This window comes from Lacerta agilis, chromosome 3, assembly GCF_009819535.1.
Source record: "Lacerta agilis isolate rLacAgi1 chromosome 3, rLacAgi1.pri, whole genome shotgun sequence".
NCBI lineage: Eukaryota > Metazoa > Chordata > Lepidosauria > Squamata > Lacertidae > Lacerta > Lacerta agilis.
The window spans coordinates 58,047,942-58,075,181 of record NC_046314.1 but is presented as its reverse complement, the minus strand read 5'-3'; the positions used below and the strand labels follow the sequence as shown (position 1 = coordinate 58,075,181).

At 41.7% G+C, this 27,240-nt stretch overlaps 1 protein-coding gene across 4 annotated transcripts in view; it reads right to left on the bottom strand.

Annotated features, from left to right (window-relative positions):
* The window catches only part of PDE7B (phosphodiesterase 7B), a 202,117-nt gene that overhangs the window by 38,408 nt on the left and 136,469 nt on the right, over positions 1-27,240 (bottom strand). The window contains exon 1 of one of the 4 annotated variants that reach the window (XM_033143840.1): positions 21,089-22,227. The exons of the other annotated variants lie outside the window; for them this stretch is intronic. Coding sequence (XP_032999731.1) covers positions 21,089-21,326 — 238 coding nt within the window. The 5' untranslated portion in view covers positions 21,327-22,227. Of the gene's footprint in view, positions 1-21,088; positions 22,228-27,240 lie in introns of those variants that run through there. 4 annotated transcript variants of the gene reach the window in all.

Genomic DNA, 27,240 nt, shown 5'->3' with positions numbered 1-27,240 from the left:
CTGGAACCACAGGAGGGGAAAGTGCTCTTGTGCTCATGGGTTTCCTACAGAAATCTAGTTGGCCACTGTGAGAAGAGGCTGCTGGACTAGTTGGTTTGTTGGCCTGTTCTACCTGGCTATTCTTATGTTAAAAGCCTCTTTTGAAGCTTGGGGAATAGTGAATGGTGTGGGCTGTCACATAGAGGGCTGAGGGATACCAGTGAATCCCTGAAAATTTGGTGCAAACAGCTTATTTGCACCACACTTCCATTAACGCTTAACACCATCTCTTAGATGTTACCCTGAGTGCCTTGAAAGAAGGATGGGCTAGAAACATAACACATAAATGCACAACCAGGACTAGGGTAGGCCTACCAAACTTACTGAGTAGAACCCTAGGACATTCACAAAAGCCAGCCATTTACTTCCCGCCTACAAAATTCTTGATAGAACATCAGCTTGGCCAGGTTCTTATTAAATCTAGGAAGCTGCAGTACATAGATGGTGGACTACAAATAATATTGAGCTGCTCATTTCACAAGGCTGTACTTGGCTGCCATTTCCCTCCAAGGCAGGGATGGGGAACCTGTGGCCCTCTAGACATGACTCCCACAATCCCAGACTGTTGTGGTGGGGCTGATGGGAGTGGGAGCCCAACAGCATTTGCGGATGCTCACCCTTCCTTCATAAGGAAGAAGCTTCTCTTTAAGCTGAGCTCCGGCTTCTTCAGATGCATGCTCTGCACTAACTTGCTCTTAATCAAGCAGCTGATCTGATCAGCAGGTAGCTGGAATCAAGCTTTAAAAAAAATGATTTGCAGAAATACAGAGCAGACATGTCACAACATGCCAGAACATGTTCAGAGGCCCAGCTTCTTTCCTTTTTAATCGGGCAAGTAATTTCAGTAGTCTTCTTTTATTTTTGTTTCGTTCACTAGAGCATTTGTGAAAGTTAGGGAACTGGGGGGGGCATTTGCCAACAATGCATGCATTTTTAGGGGGAAATGTTCCACACAAAACCCTCTGAATGAAAATTATTCAACTTTGCTGTCAGCAGTTAATTCCAAGTGAAGGGAATAGTGATGGTAAAGCCCAATGCATAATGCTTCTCTGGCACAACCAACACACAAAAGTGCTTGTATGCGTGTGCTCTATTGCAGTGTTCCCCAACCTTGGGCCTCCAGCTGTTTTTGGCCTCCAACTCCCATCATCCCTGACCACTGGCCTTGCTAGCTGGGGATGATGGGAGCTGTAGTCCAAAAACAGCTGGAGGCCCAAGGTTGGGGAACACTGCTCTATTGCCTACACTCACACACATTTCTTGCTATCTTCTACATATTACAATTCATATTCGTACTACAGACAGGCACAAATACTTGTTACTTTTGTTCACAAAGATTTCCTGGAACTTCATTGTTTAATATGAAGTTGATCTAAGTCTTTTTCAAAATCATTTTACTATACATCTATATTTTAAAAGGTGTTTTATTTGGAGTACAAACTAACACAGGCTGCCTGAATTTGTTTAAATCCAACGAGCTGGAAACTCTAGGCTATCAAAACATCAGGATTGGCAACCAGTGAAGTTATGCCAACCGGGTCTCACTCCTGTTAGGAACTGTGCTGCAGTATTCTGCACGAACTACAGTTTTCAGGTCACGTGCAAGAGAAACCCTGCATAGGCTGCATTGCAACAGTCTAATCCTGAACTCAGCAGTGCCTGAGCTACTGTGGTCAAGTTCTCCCCACCCAGGAATGATCAAAGCTGCTGGTAGAAGACACTTCTAGCCTCGGGTTATCTGGGCCTTCAGTGACAAAGCTGGATCCAGAAGCAGGTAGCTGTTCTTTAAGGGGAATTGAAACCCCACCCAAGGCAGGTAATCATATAATTTCTCATACCCAGAAACCACTCGCCCGCAGTACCTCCAGCATGCTAGGGTTCAGTCTCAGCTTATTGTCTCTCATTCATTTCCACCAGGCACCTGTGTAGCCTCTCCTGATTTATATGTCATGGAGAGAGAGCCAAGTGTTATCAGTGCACTGATGGCACCTTGTTCCCATACTCCTTATGCCTGCTCCCAGTGGCTTCATATAGGCATTAACTAGCACTGGGGATAAAGTAGTGCCTTGTGGTACCCCACAATGTAACTGCCAGGGGGCTGAAAAGCACCCCGCCAAATGCTATTCTCTGGACTGGAAACACATGAGGCAAATTGAAACAGGTTCCTTGGGTGGCAGAATCCTGTGGGATAGTGCCTCTGCAGGTACCCCACCCACTGTACAATGGTGGCTTTCAGTGAGATCTCACCAGAACCTGCAGCTGCATGACCCCAGTATGCAAAGCTATGGCATGGGGGGAGGTGGGAAACACACCTTCCGCAGGTGACCACCCCTGCACTGTAGCACACTGCCCCCATTCCATTCCATGGAGCTGGTCCAGTATGGTATCAGGAGCAGGAGTAGGGTCACACTCCCCTTGTCCCATCCATCAGGATTACCACAGCCATGCCTGAACTCAGATTCAACATATAAAGGCTGAATATTGCAAAAACAGCAAGACTAAAAATACTTCTAACTTTCCAACTATTCTTCTACTCCCCTTCCTTATGAGGAAGCATTGAGAGAGCTGGGTATGTTTAGCCTGGAAAAGAGGAGAATGAGATGAGATATGATAGTTATATTCAAGTATCTAAAGGGCCATCACATAGAGGATGGAGCAATCTTGTTTGCTCCAGCTCTGGAATCTAGGACCCGAACCAGTGGCTTCAAGCTACAAGAAAGGAGATTCCAGCTAAACATCAGGAAGAACTTTGAGAGTAAGAGCTGTTTGACAGTGGAACAGACTCCCATGAGACGTGGTGGGCTCTCCTTGGAGTTTTTTAAGCAGAGGTTGGATGGGCATCTGTCATGTGCTTTATTTTATTTATTGAATTTATATACCATCCTATACCCACAGGTGTATGATTTAGTTTGCAGCGGGTTGGACTAGATGACCCCTGGGATCTCTTCCAACTCTACAATTCTAACGGCCTTGATGAAGTTATGACAGAAATGCTTAATCCACAGTCTAGACTTCTCAAGTACCTACACTGTTTTCACTGCTTCTCTCCACCTCACTCCACAAATGTAGCTACTTGATAGATCCATACTTCACTGAGCACTAATAAGATCAGCCTTATCAGAACAGCTCCTGCATGTTTATTAAAGCCATTCTTCTACCTTCTAATTCACTAGGATCAAAAAGACACCTAAACCAGTGACATTACTGGCTACTTAAAGACTTGAGGCAGGATCCTACCATGACACAAATTTAAATAATAATTGTGTATACTAACTTTTGCTGCATACATAATATATACTTTCCTCAAGACTGGAAATTACAGTTTAGCCCTTACAGAGCTATATTTCCTAGCACCCTTAACAAACTACAGTTCCCAGATTTCTTTAGGTAGCCCATGTGCTTTAAATATAAGGTGTGAATAGATGCACATTTTAGTTTCTGAGCATATTAAGATAGTGAGCAGCTGTGGTCTCACATGGCACTGCTTTCCAGTATCTCCAGCACCTCTGAAAGTAAAGCCTTTACACACACACACACACACACACACACACACACACACACAGGCTAGAGAGCTGGGCCTCAGCATAGCAGACCAGCTGCTCCCCTAACAACACCCCTGACCCCAACCAAATAATTGCTGTCCTCAATTTGTCTCCCTTGCTGCAGATAATGTGCCCAAAAGAAATTACAACACACCTTCACTCCAGGCTTCGAGAATTGCTTTCCAATGGAGTCTCTGCTTCAAAAAGAAGAAAATTCCACAAGGAAAAAATGTTCTCAAGCAAGCACTGAATTCTATTACGTTTCCCCAATTGGTGCAAATTTACTTTGATACTGACAGCTGAAATTGCCACCCTGGGGGGTCACACATATAATCACTAAAGTGAACCAGGTGTTTGGGAAGGGCAGCTGGTTCTACAGATATGGCTTGTTTTTAAAGGGCCAGTGCACAGGAAAGGCCCCGAGAGCCTAAGGAACAAAACTAACTTCTTCAGTAGCTGGGCCAAAGCAATAGCAGACGATGCCAGGAAGAGTTAGAATAATTTGTTCAGCCTACAGGAAACTCTGTGTCGGTGTCTGCAGCAGCACCAACACAAGCTTTCCACGCTTTTTTATTGTTATGTTTTTAACAAGCCAAGCAGCACACAATAGTAGATGAGGGCACTAAAAAGAAGCTGAGCAGTCCATGATTGCTACAAGAGCAAATTAGGAGCAAAGGAAGCTGACTCATACTGAAATCAGACCACTGGTCTATCTAGCTCAGTATGGTCTGCTGCGCTAACTGGCAAGTGGCAGTGTCTCTCCAGGGTTTTGGATAGGGCCATTCCCAGGCCTACTAGGAGATGCTGGGGATTGAACCCACGCCCTTCTGCATGCAGAGCAGCTGTTCTACCACTGAGCTATGGTACTTCTCCAACTGTTATCCCACATTTCATTTCTTTCCTGTCATTTCTCTACGGAGTCCAGAATAGCATATGTGGAATTCTTCCATATTACAAAAGGTCAGGGATGCAGGTTAGGTTAAGAGAGCAATGATCAGGTTTGCATGACACGCTAAGCTATGCCTTGTTTATTCTTGGTCGCAGCTTGGGTTTAGTGAGGACAAAGCTTAACCATAAGTCCTGGTTTTGGACAGCATACTAAGTCAAACTTAGCACAGCATGCCAGCAGAAAGAGAGGAGCAAAACAGCTGTGAGCTTCTTTCTGGCAGACTGATACAAGGCTTCACTAAGACAAGGTTTGGCTTAATTTTGTTGAGCAAAACTGGAGAGATGGGGAAGAGGAGGCAGACAGAAACTGGTGCAATGTCACTGAGATTCATGGCTGAATGGAGACATGAACCCAAGTCTCCCCAGTCTCAGTACTCCTGTCTACTGTGACACCACATTGGTTTTATTAATTCAGCATCTTAACAGAAATTGTATTAAACCAGCAGTTCTTACATTTCTTAAAAAACACAGCAGCAGAATCTTCTCTTTTTGTATTTTGATTTCTCATTATTTTACCATTTTACTCTTAAGAAGCGACGCTTAATAGTATGGACAACTGAATTTAAAACAAGTAAAATGAAAAGCCATGTGAAAGACACCAGGTCTAAAATTATTAAAATATATTTAAAAGCTTAGCATATGTGACATATCAGCTAGTTATTACTGAGAGAAGATAACTCAGGCTTAGAACACATAATCTTAATAATCAAAGAAAGTCAAGCTCGTCTTTTATACTTTCAATCGCTAGTGTCTACTTTTGTTAAGAAGAGGAACCGTTTCTCTAAAATGTTGTCTTTTGTACTGAAGATATTGATTGTAGCTGAGTAGATAATTTGTCTACGGTAAGCATACCCTAGATTTTATCATACCAACCCCCAAGGATTCCCCCCCCCCTAGAAAAAGAGGTGCCAGAACTTGTGGAGCTTTTTTAGAGGAGCTCACCCCTTAAAAAGCTTCTCTTCTTCACCCGCTCGCCACGATGCACCAATGGGCATGCCACCCACAGCCTCCGCTGTGCAACACAACGCACTGTGCCACCCACAGCCTTTGGTGCGCACCCCCGAGAGCTGTGCCTCCCTGCCGAAATGCTACAAAGGTGCCAGAACACCCCAAAGAGAAAAAGCCCTGGCAACCCCTAACAAGGAAGGGGGAATATATTCCACCCTTCATTTCAGTGCTGTTTTAAATATGGATGAAACTAGAAGGGACCAATCCAATTAGGTTACATGTTATGTACACAAGGCCTTCACCTGCCCTTTAACTTATCATATCCTTGAAATGATGACTTTGTGCCAAGTGTGGGAAGGTACACCCATATTGTAAGGTGGAATAATGTCATATATTGTTGCCACACAACTTCTCATGATTTTGCTGTCAGTCATTTCTCAGTTCCTGAGAAGAGTAATGAATGATATGGGATTGTGGGCTCAAGACTCTATCCTGGAGGGTGTGGGTAGGAAGCAGCACAGTCTCCCGCATTTCTATAAGATAATTGGATTCCTTTTGGGAAATTGTATATTAGAGGGTCTGGTGGGGATTCACTAGGACTTTTTTAAAAGAAAAAAAAAATAAAAATTGAAAATTGCTGCAGAGAGGTGGAGAACTGAATTTCCACTTGGAAAAATGAGATAACTGAAACCAACAGATTCTCTATTCCCTCCTGTTCAGGATATTCGTTAGCATGAAAGAGGAGGTGCCTCATCAGATCACATTGTCCCTGGTCTCAAACCTAGAGCTGGCCTAGTTGTCGTAGGGTATTATTTCAATTTGATGTGGGAAATAATCTTCTCTTTCAATAGTCACTGCTTTACAACATTTTTAGTACCGATATCGTACAGTACCAGGACACTACAAATTTACAATCTTGTATGCATTTTTACCACCAGGAAGCATTGATGTGAAGTCCCTGCATATGGACTTTGCCAACTCAGAAATGTTCTTGTAAATTTGACTTTTGGTATAATAACAACTTCCTGTATTATACCAATAAATGTTTTATATAATATAATTCTATAAAAATGCACCCACTGTTGTACATTTTGTGTTGCGTTGCTGAAAGAACAGAAATTATTAAGCATTCCAAGTATTTTATTTAATCTCCTGCATTCTTCTTGTTTAAAAAAAGCAAAACTGAATTATTATAAATGGGTGGGTTGCCTAGAGAAATAAAATTTCTGGTTAGTAAAGCTGCTGAGATCCACCACACGCTCTTGTGGGGGGAATTTATGTCCCTCACCAAATTAGGTAAAGGTAAAGGGACCCCTGACCATTAGGTCCAGTCGTGTCGGACTCTGGGGTTGCAGCGCTCATCTCGCGTTACTGGCCGAGGGAGCCAGCGTACAGCTTCCAGGTCATGTGGCCAGCATGACAAAGCTGCTTCTGGTGAACCAGAGCAGCGCACGGAAACGCTGTTTACATTCCTGCAGGAGCGGTACCTATTTATCTACTTGCACTTTGACGAGCTTTCAAACTGCTAGGTGGGCAGCTCACCCCGTCGCAGGGATTCAAACTGCCGACCTTCTGATCAGCAAGCCCTAGGCTCTGTGGTTTAACCCACAGCGCCACCTGCGTCCAAAATACATGGCACTAAATCTCACTTTATATTGGAACTGCCCAACATCAGGTTTGGGCCAGGAATTGAGCACTTGAGAAATGTTAAATCACAGGTTCTTTTAGTGCCTTCAAATTATAGACCTTCATTTTAAAGAAAATTAAAATGAATGCATTTCCCTGGGATTTTGGAATGGCTGATATGCAGCAAGTGTTGCTTATTCTATGGTATAAAGCATATAAAGCATTCAAGAGCTGCAGGAAACTTTAATGCATTCAATATTATTAAATTTATACAGCACTATCAATTTGCACCATCTTTTAGAGAGTAACATAATGATGGCCTATTGGTTGGATTCTTTAACGGCTAAATGAATGTAAATGTTTGAATAATTTCTAATCATAAATACATAGCAACAGCATCCCTTCGCCACTCCCTGTCCAGAATGTCTTCATTTTATCTGCTTCCTAAGAGAACTTCTCAAAACAGCCAAAATAAAATACTGTATAAGAGTAAACAGAGTATCATTCATGAAGTTTTGGCTGGACAATGTGCATTGCCTTCCAACAAATTTATTTAAGCAGCTACTGCTGTAACTAAAGGATATAAGCAGATGGAAGAGGAAACTAAGGAAGAGGAAACTAACAATCAACCTACAGGTCATGGCAGTAAACCCTTGCTTTTAAACCCGGTCTACTCCAGCCATATAAAGGGGCAAGGGGTCCAGTTTTAAGAGTAAAAGGGGGTAAACCGGCAAGGATGCCTTATTTTCCTTTTCTCTCCACCACACTCTGCTTACCTGTCTGCTGCCTGCCACCTGCAACCTTTTCACCAACTTGGCTCTACCCTCTAGGACAGGGGTCAGCAATTTTTTTTTATCAGGGGGCCGGCCCACTGTCCCTTAGACCTTTTGGGGGGGCAGACTATATTTTGAAAACTATAAATACCCTGCAAGCCGGTCCCGCAGCTGCCTCTGGACCTGGAGGAGAAACACACTCTGCACATGCTCAGGAGCGTGTCTCAGTGTCGCCTGCTCACTGGCATTGTTGATGAGCAGCATCTGCTCCATCGGCCCATCCCTGAGGAGCTCCCAGGCAGTGTGCACCACGCGCTGCAACCCATCGTCCGAGGCCAGGTCGGCGGGCAGGCCGCACATGCGGGACCTGCAGGCGTGCCAAGCTCCAGCTGAAGCCCTGCAATGCGCCCATCACAATGCCCATGGCGTGGCCCAGACCTGCCAGCTGCCAGCTGGCCTCTCCATCCATGGCCACGCTGGGTTTACCTCAGTGCACAGGCAGCAAAGCTTCCTCCAGCCAATCTGAAGCCGCGCCAGCGCCGCTGCCCACCCAGAGGCGTCTGTGGCTTCGGATTGGTTGCAGGAGCTTCCTGCAGCCAATCCAAAGCTGTGTCAGCATCATGGAAGTCAGTTCCTGTGTGGCGAGGCATCCACGGCTTCTTTTCAAGGAAATGCTGCATCACGCCGGTTTAGCTCAGCATGGGGACTGACCGAGTGGGCAGCAGGGTCCACGGGCCAGATTTACCGGTACTAACCTGGTGGGCCACATTTGGCCCCCAGGCCTTAGTTTGCCCACCCCTGCTCTAGGACAAAAGTTCCCTTTGGGAGGGTATGTAGGGAAGGCAGCATGGACCAGATGTGAATTCCACTCTCTTTGCATACCCTTTTCTTTTAAGATCTGATCCCTGCATCCTTTGCACATGCAGGGGAAACATGCATTTGTGGCCATCATATTTAGTTTAAGCCTGAAGCAGGGAAGGTCAGTTGCCATGAAGCTGGTGATCGGCATGCGCAGCTTGCCCTTTTCATTTCCATGGCAAGGACAAAGGGCAATAAGTGTGGGAGTGCCCACTCAAGTGAAATGCATGGGGAAGTTCAATAGGAACACCAGAGACCTCACACCTACAAGAGGCCGAGGGGAAGATGTCTTGTGTTCATTTGGTACCCAGCTCACCAAATGAATCCACAGCACAACTGCACCAAAGTGATTTCAAGGGATAATTATAAGTACTCCGTATCACAGGACTGATGCTATTCTGTATAGACTCTTTCTTATATTTTAAGCTGCACTATTATTATTTTTTTAAAAATCATTTAAACTCATCTCTGCTTTCAGTCTGCCTACAGGGTGAAAAATTGCAGCTCTGGAAAAAAAAAAAAGAAATCTGTTCTGAGGAACTGTGTGTTAATGCAAGTGAAGAGCTTTGAGAGCCACTGGTGCAGTTCTGAAGCACCATTTCTTAAGGAATGTAACGCAAGGTGGAACCATTAGTAATGACAAGCAACAGCGTCAATGTTTGCATTTGATTTATTCTTATCGGAACACTAATAGCAACAGCATGCACGGTGCAAATGAAAGATTAAGATTACATACGCCAAGCAACGGGCTTTCAAATAAGAAGGATGTACAGCTGAAAAATCAGAGTGCAGTAGTCACACATAAGCAATAACATAGCCAGGTTATAAAAGTGACAGCCTCTAGACTGTTATAAAAGAGGAGAGAAATGCAAATCCTGCTGCCTGGAACATCATGTTCTTTCGTGTGTCATGGTTATTGTGCCATTTTTAAAACATCTCAGTTCTTACGTACACAAGATAAGATATAATCAGCTGCTCCAGAGCCATACTGCAAGTTTAACGTCTCTCGTCTTTTGTGTGGAAATCTATTGGGAATGAGGTAGTGCTTGCTGAACACTTTATAATTGCTCTCTATTAGTAATAATTTACATTATATTACAGCTGTCACAGAATGCCAAGATAATTCTGTTCACCCCCCACTCCAATTACTCTTCCTCCTTTTCCTCTTAAGAAGCTTTTCAAGAACTCGGGCTTAAAAGGATCCTGTTCCGTTAGTTAGGTTCTCGCCAAAGAGAAGACAAGAGGCAAAGAAAAGAAAGGAATCAGTAAGTGGAAAGAACCTGATTCTTGCAGAACGGATGGATGATGATCACACCTAACTATGAAGCCCCCTTTTAAAAAAAAGTGCCGCTTTGCTCTTTCCAGTTAGAAAATAGATTGTAAGAAGAAAGAATTTCTGTCTGACACTGCGACTAGTATGGCAAGAGGTGTTTCCAGACTGTCACTATTTTACAGGAAATTCAGGCTGCATATTTACAATTGAATTTGAAGGTTTTGCAAAACAATTTTTTTCCCCAAAAAGGTTGAGCTTTTTGTGATATGAAAAGTGGTGGGGAACTTGCACTGGAAAGTGTGGGATAATACTTGCTTAGATGCAACTTCATCGAATCTCTCTGCGAACAAATCAGGATGGATGCTCATGAAACATGTCATCTGGAAGCTCCCAAGGAATCATTCCACAAAGGGAAATAAGTGTGTGTCCATTCTTTAAATAAAGCTTATGTTGTCATTTCTGCCACTAAGCTTTCTCCATTGACTTCCTCCTTATGGTGAATTCTGAACACTACTTTAGGGTAGCTGCTATTCCCATGGCCAATGCGCTCTATCCAGGACGTTATGGTAAAACCAAAATAGTGGCTCCTATGAGAATGTTTGGCACAAGCCTGGTCATCATTTGGATATGCTTACACTGCATGATTGTGAAACAGGGGCATTTTTTTTTTTTGGTAAAATTCTAAAAGGCTGGTGGCTGGGGAGGGCTTGCATCAGCCAGTGGGGGAGACTGAACAGAAGGTATTAGTGACTGAAGAGGAGGGTGAATCTTGTCACCTAGAACCAGGTGCACCTTTGCAGATAAGAGCAGACCCACCTACCCTAATAGAGTGCAAACTTGCTAGCTTGACATTCCTGCAAAGCAAGAAAGTATTGAGAGTGACAGTGTCTCATCTTTAAAAGCTTGGTGGGAGAGATGGGGAAACTTGTTGGGATACCTCTGCCACTGCTGTCCAATTCTGAACCTCTTGCCCTGTTCCTGAGCTCCTGGGCACTGTGTCTGCTGTTGAGCCTGAACCATTACTGGCCTGAATAAAGATTTCTTTACTTACAAATAAAAGCCTCTATCTGCATGTTCTGGATGGGAGCCAGGACAGGTATAACAGAAGCACATTTCAGTCTTCCATAACTTGAAAATACGTTTTTGTTCTGTAGATTTTATTTTTTTTAAACCCCTTAGAACATTCTTAAGTTACGTCTGTGATAGAAAATGGGTCCATCTTGAAACAATTTCAGACAGGAAGATAGCATTGGTTAGTGAGTGCATGGTAGCAACCTATTTTAACTCTGGTCCATAAGAAAAACGTTTTAAAGCCTGGGTGGTCCTTAGGTGGCTCATTCTCAGCTAATAGCAGGGGCAAGGCTGAACACAAACTTGCTGTGTTTGATTGACAAAACTTCTACCTAAGGATGATTAAGGCCTCTCAAAGTCGAGACATCATTAAGTGGGAGAGAAACACGGGATAAAATAGACCCAGTTTGTGACCACATTTAGCAGCAAGATCCCTATTGCTTATCAAGTTGTCATTTTCTTTTTTATTCTTCTTGTCAAAAACTGTTTATTTCAGATGCATGCATTGCTGAACAAAACCTTCAAGCTCAAATCTTTAAGATAAACAGAATAGGCCCATTTTAGATAACTGAAGGAATTCTTTATTTGTGTCCAGCATGATGGACTATTATATTTAACAAAATCACTTCAAAGCATGGTACACAAATAAATCAATCAACTGATTCAGTCAACTTTTACCACATGGAGATCTTGAGACAATTCTTCTTGGCAAACAAAACTTTTATTTCTAATCTTAACAGCCCTTGTTACAGAGCCTTTTTGTTCTCCTAAGAGCTTTTAATTTGCCTCAACATACGTGTGCAATTACCATAGAGGAACATCCCCATATAAGCTGCACACTTTTTCCTAAGCAGATATATGTTCATCTGATGTATGTGGTGGGTATATTTGGGTGTGTTTTTATTTCTGTCACTAGTTTTCTCCCTTGCAGCTTTTGTGATTGTTCTGTCATTAGCTACAAACATGGCTTATTAATTCCAAAGATATTTTACTCGGATTTGCTTTCAAGATTTTCTTCAGTCTTTTGTGAGCCACATTGGGTGCCTCAGATTAGGATATAAAGGCAAACTATAAATGATTTTTCAATGAATACATATGCATATGATTTGTCAGTCACAGGATGTGCATTCAGATTAACAGAGAAGGAAATGGTATGTCAAAACCGAACCAAATGCCTCTAGCCAGCACAAGAAATTCCACTGCAAAGAGCTCATTTGAAACATTGTACCTATTTACAGAGCTACAGTATTTTCTTTTTTATAGGATGCAAGATTGGGAGTTGTGCAAAAATCATATTTCGAAGTATTTTCAAAATTAGTTAATGCATTGTATATATAGTTGTATTTTAACTATAGAACCACGTGAAGTTCAAGATTTGAGGAAGATCTAATACATTTCCTTTGAACACACACACGCACACACACTGTTCTGCTTTTCAAGCTACGTAAAAAATAATTAATAGCGTTTTAAAGGTAATATCTTTTTTTCATTTACCCCCACAGCGAAGCACATTCTTTCTTATATCAAAGGAATGCTTGCAATTTTGTGGTATTATGAAAACCCCAATTAGTGATCCACAAGATGTGTTGAAAAACAGTGCCTAAGGTGTTACAGACATTTAGTGGCCGACTTCCAGAGGCCTGAAAAATGTCTCTCTTGAAAGAAATGTTAAGAATTGAATCATTGCAGTCTGGCTGGGAAATGCTGTTAGAAATAATTCCTCCAACAGTTAATAAAAGCCTTTCTGTAGGGGAGGGTACAATATCCTCTGTGTACCAACAGGATACAGGAGGTGAAAAGACGGCCATGCTTCCTTTCGCAGTGCAGAGGCTTGCTACTAAGTGAGGTGCTGTTTACCATGATGGTCTGTCTCACTGAATGGAAAGTATTTCAAATTGTTGATTAACACTCTCTTTTTAACTACTGGACAATGTTGGTTGCTAAATTATCTATTAATTCAAGTGGCAAGTCTGTCCAGTAAGCAGGAGTCTTTGATAGTGTGGTTGTGAACAATCACTGTACTTATTTACATTTATTTAAGTTTCAGTTGAACTTCGTTCTTTTCTTTTCTTTTTTGCATTTCTTAGTGTTTGACTCCCACAGTTTATTTCTCTGCTCTGCCCACCTGAATTCAGCTCTTTATTTGTAGTGCAGATGACATTGGATGGCATTCAACTAAGTAAATGTGTGAGCAGAATGACTTCTGCTTCCATAATGGGACTTGTCTCCCACTCCTTCCCCTGTGTGTGCCCTGCAACCATCCCCAAATGTGCTCTGGATGCAGTGGCGGAGCTTCATGCTCCGGCACCGGGGGCGGGAAGCATGCAGGGCGCGCCGCCCCCAGGGCCATGGTGCGCATTCTGGGGTGTGGTACGCTGCCTGCAGGGGCAGGGCACACGTTCTGGGGTGGGGCACGCAGCGAGGTGGGGGGCAGCCGAGATGGAACCCTACCGGGATTGCGCTGCCCAGGGCACCTCGCCCCCTACGCCCCGCCCTTCCTACGCCAGTGTCTGGATGATCGGGGGAATCCCCAATGCAGATTTAGAAGGCACAAGGGGGTGAGGTAGGCGAGTCCCACTGTGTAAGTGGAAGTCATTGCTATGCCTTTTATGCCTTCCTCTCATTCCAATTTTAAATATTTGAATCTTAATTTACATGGGTGTTTAAGGTGACACACACACGTAAGAACTGAGGTTAAAACAGATCTCAATAAATGTATTTACCACAGCTTCTAAACTGACAACAGAAGGCCAAAAGTACAATTAAACCAGAGTAAGTGGGATATTCAGAAGTCGGGCACGACTGGACCTATTGGTCAGGGGTCCCTTTACCTTTACCTTTTTAAGTGGGATATTCACTTTTCATAGAAGTCAACTATTTTGGATTTATTCTGGTCTATATTTATACACATCCTTCACTTAACCAAAGTTCTCTCAAATATATACAGTTCTGTTGCAATATCAATCTACATGTCTCATTTTTAACCATCTCCCCCTCCCCCCACTCTGGAATTATACATTGCAGCGAGGGAAGCCGCCACTGTGATCCTAAATAATGTGGATTTAGTTATGGGCTTTATTTCAAGTTCCTGTTAGTTCTGGAAAGATGCCACTCCAGCTCAAATCTCTGCTGCCTAAAGTTGGCAATGTTGTCTAGAGAGAGAAAGGAGGCCCACAGCTGCAAGGAAAACAAGAATGTGCCTTCTGATTCCACATTCACAAATCTGATTAATTCTGCATAATTGTAGTACTGAAGCCTTGGGAGCCATGAGTGAGTGAGTGCCTGTCTCCTGGTTTGCTTCCTGCTAAAGCTCTGGAATGCGAATGAACTACACAGCAAGACAGCAGCACCAGGCCACCTTAGATCCATATGGAAGATTGTTACCTGTGACAAATCAACAGAGTTCACTCCATAGAACTTCATAAAACAGATCAGAGTTTATTTATTGTTCCTTTCAAGTGGTCTGGGGAGCTTTCATTTGCTGAACCTCTCAGAAAATGTGCAAGCTACCATCCCCTTGTGTAAACCACAGAACTGTTCAGATGTGTATCATCTCATGCTCTCAACTGATTCCCCCCTGCCCCGCTGCCGCCACACTTGTTGCATTATTTCCAAGGTTAACTTCAATTTCTTCTCCACGAAGAAACCGAAACGAAAGCTAAATGAAACCTCATGTGAATTAGGCAGCACCATGTGTCTAAATGGATTGAACCAGCTTCTGGTTTTGTAAACAAAAGCAAATATGATAATGATGCCATAAGTCACTGACTCTATAAAAGGCATCTTCGGTGAACTTCTCTGGTTAAGGAAGGAAAATGGAAAACATATTAGCCAAGACTCCTTCTAATATGCTGCCCCCAAGTGTCATCAGAATGTTCCTTCTTCTCTGGTTTACCCAGTTATTAAATTGTGAAGTACTACATAGCATCAAACTATATAAAATAACTTTTATTTTTCTAATAGTATATTGTAGGCATTCCCATCTGATTTAAATAATAATAATAATTGTTACTGTTGTTTTTATTATTTTATTAATCACCTTCTACCCAAGTAGATCCTCCACTCCAGCCAAGCATTTAGAGGCTAGGGATGGGGAGGCAACAGGGTTGTTGTTTTTTTTTTTTTAAGAACTTCTTTTAAGAGTGTGTGTGTGTGTGTGTGTGTGTGTGTGTTTGTAGGAGAATATGCAATAAGGAGAGTTTGTGTTTGTTTGTTTGTTTGTTTGTTTGTTTCAAAAAATACATGCATCCTAAAGTTTGACTGATGTTTATTCCAACCAGCTTAACCAATCAACTTCTTTGTTTTAATTTCCTAAACAATTTCAGTCAGTCATCTGATAGAAAGCCACAGTTCTTTGTGTTCACGTATTTGTTGGGAAACATTCATGTACTGGACTTGCTAAAAGATCTACAGGAAAAGGGAGAGGCTATTGAGATGTTTCACTTCCTGAAGGCATCTGAGAAGTAAGTACACACTTATACATCCTCATTATACATAAAAGCATCCGAAGTGACTGCGTGTCCCTCCTGTTGTGGATGCCGAGATCTGCCAAGCATTTTAATATGAAGGAAGGAAACAGAGAGAGATGTATGGTTCTCATGAAGACAGAGAATTCACACTGACAATTGCTACAGAGTAGAACAAAATCCTGCTCCATTATATTGGGTCCAGCCCGGTGAAATTCTGCTTTAAACAACCAGTGAAGAGTTCATCCATGTTGTATTTTGTAATGTGAGGTAGTTTTCTTTGATGCGCCAGAGAACTGTTCTTATGATCTTAGTTCATGCTTCCACACCCTAATAAGTGACGTACACAAAGTGTTAGCTGACAGCAGGGTTAGGTTTACCTCCTGTAGATATCCTGTCATGCAACTGTTTCGGAAGCTCATAGTCCTATTTCTTCCCCTTTCCATTCTGGAGAAACAGTGAGGAGTAATGCTGGTCATGATGCTTATACTCCATCAGAGGAATAATGATCATGGTCCTCCATTTTACAGTTACTCATTTCAGAATCAAACGTAATGTTCCATAGTGCCTCAGTCACGGCTAGAAAAAGTTGTTTCCATGGTACTGAGAAACAGCTCTGCACATTGCATTTCTTTGCATGCTGCATGCTTTCACACAGCCAGCCACAATGTATTACTGAGTAACTCTAAATAGCCCACTGTGGGTTTGATCACTCTAGTGTGAAACTGGATTGTGTGTGTGTGTACCAATGACTGCTGCAAGTACTAATCAACAGATCTTAAAATGGTTGTATATCTATATCCTGAGAAGCCATAAAATACTTGTGCTTAGAGGCGGATATAGAAATAGAGACAAAAAAAGACCCAGTACTAGCACAGTACAAATAGTGAGTTGCGGTGGTGCTAGTACGTGACTCCAGCCTAGCTGGGGGAGCAAAGGCAACCACTGACATAGTTTCATCTGTACAGATATTTATTCCAGCAATTGGGCGCTGCTCCAAGATGACATGGATTAACACCCTGATCTAAAGCATCTTGTTTGGAAGAAACTGCCAACAATTTCAGTGTAACTTTCAGGCAAGTAACTGTGCATATGTAAACCACCTAAATCCAAGTCGTTATGGGCAGGAGTCACTGAAACTACTTCTAATGCTTGCACAACAGGGCTTTCCCTCCCTCTTTTCCTCCTGAATGCCCAAAATTGGCTTGGGAGGTTGTCAGCTGAACCCCCAGAACAGCACGCAAGGGGAGGAGAAAGGTGATGATGCCATCCAGCAAACTGTAATGCTTACAGAGATGAAATGTTCAGAGGAGTATGATGTTGAATTACACCCTGTGGCTTTAAATGGGTTTTTAAAAATCTGTATACCACCCTATACCCATAGATCTCAGGGCAGTTCACAACATAAAACATGACTGTACGCACTTTGGATTTATAGTAATGTAATTGGATAGATGCTGATCTTCTCTAATCTTGGTCTCAACACTTTGAAACACCTTTCTTTAGTTATTCCCCTTCACCCTGGGATTTTATGCCTGCAAATGTCAGAAGGGTGCCCACAATAATCTGTTGTGTTAAAATGACAAAAGGATCCTTGCCTTTTCGCAGATACAGATGTCACTGGAGAAGTGGTTGGCAAGAGAAAAGACTGAGTATGGTATAGTGAGGAAAGGTAGGTTGGTGAAGAAAGATGTGCTGAGAGAACGAGAACACCAGATAATTGTTTAATGCTTTTTTTAAATAAAAAACACTTCAAAAACAATCAATGTCTTCACAGGTCTGGATATTTCTCAGCCTGCCCAACAGTAATCAGTAAACAATGAAGATGAAGGCTGTTCGTAAACTATACCAATTAATCATTCAATAATTTGTTGAAGGGATTTGATGGTTCTTGAGATATACCAGTTAAATGTTGGAAATGTGTCTGATATGATGCTAGTTTTCTAGATTCACAAACTAGGCATGGTGAATGCAATCTTTTCCCAGTAAGTGACTGAAACAAGGATGAAATTTGGTCATTAACCAGAGGCACTTGGTTGCCCTTGGAAACTCCTGATTAATGTCACTTTTTAGACACCTTTCCCCACTGGTCCCCTTTCTGACATTTACTGAAACATATGTACACTATATACACATTTGTGTTTCCACAGAATACACTAACTGCACTTTTTATATACACAGATACACATTCCTGGCAGACATACAAGAGCAATTAGGAGCCCTGGAGACAACCATGTTCTACTGAATTCACAGGGGGAGCTTTTCTCTAGCTATAGCAAGTAGATGGCAATATTGTTTTTCCTGTCTTAGTAGCTTTTCCAGTGTTTTCCAACCTCCTTTGCCCACAACATGTGGTCGGTACAGCATTACCTCATGCCTCTCTGGCCATGGTCCATTCCTCTGAATATTGAACTGCTAATTGCCCCACAAAACTTCAAAATCCCTTTCAATTTGCCCTATTCCCTCCCCAGCCAAAATGCTTTAGAAATCATGCATAGCCTGGTCTCTTTCTTTTACCCAAAATAACCTCTTTGGAAAGACTTCTAATTTAGTGTCCTTTTAATATAAATTGTTCCCAGCCTGCAAAATAAAGTATGTAGTGCTTTTTCTCTGGAGACTGACATTATTTCCTCCTTTTACCATTCCTGCTTTATTAAAAAATATGTTATAAAAGCCCAATATTTAATCCCCCCGTGTTGATTACTAATGCTGAAGCGCAGCTGCTTGGCTACAGCCACCTAGCCAATCACTCCTTCCACAGTCACCACAATATCATGTGGACCAGAAGTTATCCTGCCAAAAGCAATACATATACTCCCTAACTCAGCCTGTACCCTCCAAAGATACACTTTGTCTTTATGATTCAATCAGAAGTGTAGAAAAGTGTTCATGTTGACCTCAATCCTCTTTGAATGATAGCCTGTGGGTTCCTACCATGGGGTTACTGTGTGCTCCCGGTATACCTTCACCACACACAGTCCCAATCTTCCTTTCTGGATGCAAAAGTATTGTGTGACCAGTATGGCATCTGTATGCTATAACATGATGTTGGCTGCTTGCTTATCGCAACCCTTTTCTGGACACTTTGTACTTGCTGCTTGTACAGTAAGCATGCTAAAGAAAGAAAGGAAAGAAGCTCCTCTGAATTTCCACAAACTTTTCAAAACTTGTATTAGTTTAGGGATTTAAAAAAAAAATGACTGATGTTTTAATGCACAGTATTTTTAATCTCCTGTTGGAAGCCGCCATGTCAAAGTGCAAGTAGATAAATAGGAACCGCTCTGGCGGGAAGGTAAACGGCGTTTCCGTGCGCTGATCTGGTTCGCCAGAAGTGGCTTAGTCATGCTGGCCACATGACCCGGAAGCTGTACACCGGCTCCCTCAGCCAATAAAGCAAGATGAAATGAGCGCCACAACCCCAGAGTCAGGCATGACTGGACCTAATGGTCTGGTCAGGGGGCCCTTTACACACACACACACACACACACACACACCCAATCCAAGATGAGATAATGGCCCCAATTTATAAAGATATCCATAGGGCTTTCTCTAAGAAGATGTACAGGACCACAATTCTTTTCTATGGCTTTAAAATCTGAACATTGACAAAATCATTACAGCAAGTAGAAAGTTAACAGAAGAATCACTGTTGTACTTTCCCCTTCCACCTGCCCATTTCCTATGGTAGCCTTTCCTGTACTGCACTTTGAGATATTCGCATTGATGAATAGGTTTTTTTATTGCATTATCATAAGTGCATGTTAGTACATCAAATGGTCAGTACAGAGTGTTTTTAAGTACCAGATACCCACTGTGCAAGGAAAACTAATGTGCATAAAAGTTCAGGCAGATAATCCTTATTCTAGGAATATAGACGAATCTGCTCATTTTTCTTTCTCAGCTTTCCAGTCTTAGGTGTGCCACACTTCAATATCAGTTCGCAATTTATTTATTTTAAAAATCATGAAAATTAGGCAGCATATTAGTGCTAATTTCTCCTAGTATACACTTTTTATAAGCATTTTCTCCAATATAATGCATTTATGCATGTTATTTTCACTACTATGTACATGTCTATGCACACTTTTCCCTAATAAACACCTTTTGGTTCAGAATTTTTCATTGGAGTATTGCTTTCCAAAATTCAGAGAAGTGGGAATTTCAAAGGATAGCCATGTTTTGATTCCCATGTTGTTTCAGGAAATGTGAATTAGGTAGGTTCACATTAAGCTGTGAAATAAACTGAATTTGTCCCCCACTCCTCCCTTATACATAAACATTAACAACTGAAAAGTTCAATCAAAACCCAGTCAAGTGTAATCAGCTTTGATACAAATAATCAAGACAAGAACTCTAACCCAAAGAATGTTACTGCCCTATTTTGAAGACAGACACAGAAAAAATGGCTGAAAATGACTGATTATAATAAAAGTATCTTCTTCATATTACCAACATTTATGCTAAAAGAAATGGACCTATACTGACATTTTCATACTAGCTGAAGATGCAAATTAAGATCTCAGTAACTGCCAGTATGAATATTCTGTCTAAATAACACAGATGTATTTTTGTTGTTGACTTATTTGAATCACCATTTATAAATATACTACATGGCCTCCTAATGTAACATTTTTAAAGAAGTTAAATATCATCAATCAGATTTGGCTGAAAACATGCAAGAGAGGAAACACATTTAAAATATTTACAAAACTTCACTAGCTAGGTACTAAAGGTGGCATCTTCAAAAGTTCACAAACTACTTTCAGAAAGTAACTTCAATTCCACTTCAAAGTTTCAACTTTTACCCCACTCTTAGGTTCAGGATAGCAAAAACATTTATAAACAAGTCATAATTTGGGTAGAATTCAGGCAAAGTTAAGCACTTTAAACACCCCCTGTTTCATTGGAAAAACACTTTAGCACATTCATAAATATATGTACTGTATTAAAATTAGTGCGTTTTGAAACTTTTGTTTATTTAAAAATTATTATTTCCGTCACTCATTCCCTTTTTGCTGTAACACGTTGAACTTGGGCAGAAGGAGCTAATAAGCTTTCAAAGCTGGCTTTCAAACCCACCAAGACTGCATCTATACAGTCCTCAAACTTAGGAAACTTTTTTAGCAGATTCATTAATGATGATACATGCAGAACTGTTAGGTTTTTTCATGGATGGTTGCATTTAGGGAGGAAGACTCCAGCATACTGCTCCAAATTATTTAAGTAAATTAACAAGTTAGCACTAAATCACAACCTTGTTGCTCCTAGATGGCCATTCTGAACACATCTTCCCAGAAGTAAGTCCCACTGAGTTCAATGGGGCCTATTCCCAGCTAAGTACAGAACTGCACCTTAAATACCTAAAACATAATAATACAATTTTTCTTAAGTGTATTCTCACAGAAGCAACATTAAGCTCATGTACTACATATACATAAATCATTGGTAAAAGCAACACATTATGTAAAATGCCATTTGCCAGCTTTGACTTTTCCAAGTCTATCAGAAACGCAACAAAAGAACTGTATAACATTTTCAGTTTACCTGGCAAAATATTTGGACCGTCGCTGCTGTCCAGAACGCTTCTCTGCTTTGTCCCCCGAAGCTCACTTTTTGATTTCCAAATGAGCTTTACCATTCTGAACATCTCAGGCAACTCCCAACCTAGGATCCCCTGCTGACGAAAGGGCAGGCTGCCCATGGACAAGGGCATCAGATCTCCCTCAGTCCCCCACCGCCTACCCATGTCCGACACGTTGAAAAACCTATTCAGCACAGGCATCCTCAAAAGACAAGGCTGCAGCTACTGGAGAGGAAAACTCCTTAGGCTCCAAGAGGAAATATAAAAAATAAAACAAGCTGCACATCACTGACCCAGCGTACAGAGAAGGCTCCTCTTAAGCTGGCAGCAGCCTTGGTACTCCTGAAGCTGAAAGGGCTAAAACTCCCTGGAGAAATGTACCTTTCAAAGCTCCCCAGTCGGGAGTGTTCTGGAACTGTTCCTTCTCGGATACATGCAAATATTGTCCTTCTCGCCCTTTCCCTCCTCCTCTCTCAAGTTTTGAGCTAACTGCACTTGATTAATCCCAGTTTACTGCTGGAACTATAAAGGAGATTACAACCGAGGAGATGTTTCTTTCCTTTCCCCCTGTTTTACCCTCTGAGAGCTCTGACTATAAGCCACATGCAAACAAAAGTACTGGCAAATACACCCACAGGGAAAGAAATTATTCACCAGTTCTGCAATAATTAGGCACTATAATGTGAACTGCGGCTGGCTTGAAACACAAGAACTTTGTCAAGCTATGTTCTGTACTGAGGGACAGAGACAGAACAGAGAGAAAGCCTGAGTAGCCTAGCAAAGCCATCTGAAATTTACCTCACTCTGGCTGGACCTGCCCTTAGGGCCATTTCCCCTGTTCTGCTAATGACTACCTTCTGGTGTCGATATTAAGAAGGCTGCATTTGAATTTATCTGCAAAATAATCCAATTAGCGTAAGCTTCCCAACCCCCCCCCCTTCCTCTTCCCAGTTGTTTGGTTTTCAATCTCAGCAAATCCGAGGAGCAGACTATTAATCAAGGCACTTTGTAACCTCAGCCGCCCTTCAGATGGACAGGAAATAACACTGATTCACATTCCAGAATGAACTGTGAATGAGATGAATCAGGAAAGCAGTAAGATCCAGAGATGGTGTAATATCTAACAGAACAGCTCTGGGTTTGTTCTGAATTTGAAATTTTGTTCTTTAAAAAGAAAAATAATTATTAAAAGAGCGAAAGATGGTGGTCTTGCTAGACTGTCAAGTGAAAAATCAAGCTGTTGAAATTAAACTCATTTCCATTTAGAGCTGCCCCCCCCCTAAAATCTTTAGCTCCCTCACTGTACAGTTCGCCCTGACTGAAGCAGCAAGTTCATATGAGGACATCTGTTGGTGTGGGCTAGTAGATTATACAAAGAATTCAATAGTTCTTCATTATTCACCTTCAAAGACAACACCAAAGAAGTCCTTCTCACTGCTCCTCAGGCCCTTGTGCCATCCACAGAAACAGAGGGCCCTTCATTTCAAGTGTTTTCAACAAACAGAGTGACTAATGTTTGTACTGATGTGCACAATTAAGTATGTTTTGGTGTACAAAGTGCCTTCTAATTCTTAAATACTTCATTTCTGCTCTCTCTTTTTAAAATGTACTTGCTTCTTTAAGAAGAGCAGCTGTTCTAAGCTACCGAAGCAGAAAACAACAAAATAAATGACCAAAAAATTTATCATTACATGCCAAGTCGGACTGGATTTTTTTTTTATCTGCAACAGAGAACACAGAGAGCATGATATAGCAGGTTGAGATTTGCATGGGGGAGACCCAAGTTTGAATCAATGCTCGTTATGAAGGACATTGATTGACTTTAGGCAGCAAAGTGTCTCTTGACTTCTGTTCCTTCACATGGTTAATTGTGAGAATAAAGTAAGACAAACCCATGTATGCTACCCTGAGTTCCTTGGAGGAAAGCTGGGATACAGATGTTGTTGGTAGAGCTGCAATCCAGAACACTTACTAGGTTGTAAGCCCCACTGAAGGCACTAGAACTTAGATCAGAGTAAACACACATGGGGTTGCAGTGTTTAAGTAGTTAATATGTTTGCATGATGGCTAGGGAGGCAATTATTTGAACTTCTCCACAAGAAAATTAAAAATAAAAAAATCCTTCCAGTAGCACCTTAGAGACCATCTAAGTTTGTTCTTGGTATGAGCTTTCGTGTGCATGCACACTTCAGATACTGAAGAAGTGTGCATGCACACGAAAGCTCATACCAAGAACAAACTTAGTTGGTCTCTAAGGTGCTACTGGAAGGATTTTTTTATTTTTTATTTTGTTTTGACTATGGCAGACCAACCCGGCTACCTACCTGTATCCACAAGTTAGACAAGACATGAAAGATGACTTTTAAGAACATTGAAATCAGTTTGAGAGAGGTATTGCCTCCAAAGTGCACACATATTTCTTTTGCTCACTGTCATCTCTGATTTTGTTTTGCATGTTTTTCTAGGTTTACCTACAAAAGCACATAAAACCTGTTTACTAGAGGCTAAAGTTATATGATTGTAGAAACCACTTTCAGCACTCTGGGGAGAGGAGCTATTCTTTTTTCCCTTTAAATTTCGAGTACTTCTGCCTTTTCTGCACAGTTTTACAACAAGCAAATTTTAATTTCAGCTTAATTTTTGTTTTCCTTCCAGCCTAAAATTAAGCATATTGTCCGTTTCTAAACAGGAAAATATACTTGCAGATAAACAGGATTTTCATTCTCATAAGAAGAAACAGAGCGGGGGGAATTTTAACATCCTTAGGTTTTAAAAAACAGAACATACAAGGTTATCCTGCTGGTGCCAAAATCACCAGAAGCAGCAGCATGATACTTCCACTGTCCTAAAATCCTCTGCCATGTTTACCTTAAAGTGTTTCCACCTCAAACAGAAGACGACTGTATTATTAAAGAGTTTCTCAAATGTTCTCTAATCTTCTGTGCTGCAAAAATTATTTCTCTACTCTGCTGTCGTTATAGTTATAGTAAGCACTTCAATGTCAAAGTTGCACCAAAAGCAAAGTTCTTAAGTGGCCTATTATACCATTGTTGCTGCAATTATATTATTTTCCAGTAGTGGTTAGCACCAGGATATCCTGACCCTTAGAACAAAGGGGTTAAGAAGAAAGAAAACAATGACATTCTGTAGGATTCCAGATGCACTGATCCATTCATAAAAAAACAACCATGGCTATAAGCCTGTTATGTCCCAGACAGATAGAATTTCAGCTGTGATTCAGCTGTAATTTCAGCATTAAAAACTCTGTCTGTTTGTGAACCACCTCCCCCACCCTCACCCCGGTCAGGTTAGCCCTGGTAGACCTGTAACAATTTTACGTGCCGTGGTGCACTGAAATAAACCACCTGGCGTGGCCAGACGTCCCTCACTTCTTCAAGCAGTGGTGTATGGGGGAGGCGGCAAAGTAACAATGGTGTCCCCCAGTGAGGGTGGGGGGTGCGGTTGAGGCAGCTTTGGGTTGTCAGCAGTAGCTCCACAGGTGTGCAGGTACAAATAAACTGCAAACTCCCCCAACCTAACTGACACCTTACTCTGTCACATCCTTATCCCAGTGAACAGCAGCAGCAGCAGCAGCACTGTTCCTGCCCCCTTCCCAATGCCTACTGTTGCTGACTTCTTCCCTGGTGAGACCCTGGTTTCTGGGTCCACCCAATGCTGCTGATTCAAGCATGTTGCGGACTACATGGTGATGAGGCATGTGAAGATGGTGGAAATCTCTCATATACTCTACCTACGATCGGAGCTGGCCAAAAACAGCACTTGGAGGCCAAAAGCTCATCTGTGATGATTTCAGTGCATAATGTGAGTGTGTCGCATGGTCCACGGCTGGAAGGCTGTGCAAGTTGACGGAAAGCTGCAGAGATCTTTGACTGAAACTGTCACATGAAAAGACCCTGCCAAACAGCAGTAAAGTCAGCCATGTGGCTATTGCCTAACATGTGACCAGATCTCCATGAATGGAAGCACTTTTTTGAATGTTGTCTGTAAACAGGAAGATATGAGTGGCTTCTGTGAGGAACCAGGAATATGAGCAGCTCACTTTTAAATACAAATAGGAGGAAAAATAACCCCATCCCTACTTTAGCATAATAATGGGAAGTCACATCTTTTTACACCACTTAGCCACTGATAGCAATATTTTTAAAACCAGGGGCAGGGGGAAGCTTGAAATATCCAGACTCTCTGTATGAATATTGGACACTTTGAGAAGAAGCTCTGCTCTGTTGAATTTGCCACTCAAACCACTAGAACTATGTGGACTAGAAACTAGAAGAAGATCCTGGAATTAATGAGAAGATGCATCTATGATTGATAAATTATCAGGGTCATCTGAACAACACAACCACCATTTTATTCCTAACAAATAGCTGTGCTCTGAGGTGAACTATGCAAGTATTTCACATCTAGTATGAAAGAATGAGCAGTTATTATTCACATCACATTTTGAATTAGCTAAATCTTAAGAATTTCCACATATTTGTGAACTTGCTGTTAATTTACTATGTGTCTGACAATAAAAGAAATATCTGCTGTGTATCTTGCCAGTCTGTTGTAGCCTACTAGAAAGCCATCAATAACCTAGTGTACTTGTGTTCATTTTAGTTTCTGTCTCTCTCATCCATTTCCCTTTGAAAGGAAAGGCAGGCTTTAAGTTGGCACCAAACTGTCTTTTTGGCTCTCAACTGCCTTGGCCTCCTGCCTCCCAACAGCTCTCCCACAACAAATTAGTCAGGACCCACAAAAGTTGTTAAAAATCCTTTGTCCTTCCAATCGAGTCATTTTCATTCCACTGTCCAGACACTATTCTTCAGTGATAACCTCCTGTTCTGCCATGTCAACAACTTAAATCAGGGCTGGCCAACTTCCAAGAGACTGCGATCTACTCACAGAGTTAAAAACTGACAGTGATTTACCCCTTTTTGGGGGGTTCAGGTAAAAGTTGTTGAGCTTCTTTAGGGAGGAGGAAAGTGACATTGAGCTTTTTTTTTAGGAAGGAAAGCCCTGATTTTTTGGGGGGGGGTTCCGGTCATTTTAGGGGTGCAGGGCAAAGATGATGAGGTTTTTTAGGGGAGCCAAAGTTTTTTAGCTTCTTTGGAGGGAGCCACTGATCTACCGGTGGTCTACTGCAGACATCCAGTGATCTACTAATAGATCACGATCTACCTGTTGGACATGCCTGACTTAAATGATACCTCAGTCAGAGGTTTTGCCAAAGGTTCCATCAGAGTTTACCCACTGATCCCTAAGCAAATGAGCCCACTGTTACATATTCATTCTTTCTGTAACCCCAACACTGGGAATAGGGAATCTCCTGGGTCTCATTGCAAAATGGTCAGTACATGCATGAGCACCTAGTGCTCAGATGGATAGGTTGGAGAGAGAAGAAACATAAAAGTATAATAAAACCACCTACAATTGCTTAATATTTTCTAGAGTTATGTGTGGTTATTGCTAAAAAAAAAACCTATAATCATAGGCCTGAGTAATCTTGAAGAAAGATGGATGGGCTGAATATGCCTTTTAGATACAATTTTTGTCTTCTTCTTCTTCTGTGCCATAGTAGCAGCATATAAAGAGTCTGACTGCAAACCAAAACACAAACTCTTGCTTGTTTCACATAGGATGACAAGCACTTTGCCTCTGACATTTTGGCACATGGTGTGAACCCTGGTTTAACATTCTTTCCTAGAAAGCACTTTGCAGCAGGAGTAAATGGGGCATGAACATTGTAATAGTCAGAGGAAAGCAAATAAGGTACTTGTGTGCTTATTTGCTTGGAAATGAGATAAGATGTCCCCATGATACGATATCTTCATTGTGCTTTTGGATTTTCAAAACAGAAATGAGGCAATGAAAATCTCTTTTGAAGATAAAAACACATACAGATGAAGTTTTTAAATATTTGTGGACATGAAATCCCTAAATATGCAGAATAAACTTACTGCTTTCTCCAGTCGGCATATATTTATAACATGAGAATTTCATTGCTGGGTCACACAGAGAGGTCCAGCTAGTCCTCACTTTTGTTTCCAACAATGCTCAGCTCCAAGTCTAGCTAATGACAGCTATCCCTTATAAAGGGGTCCCCAACCTT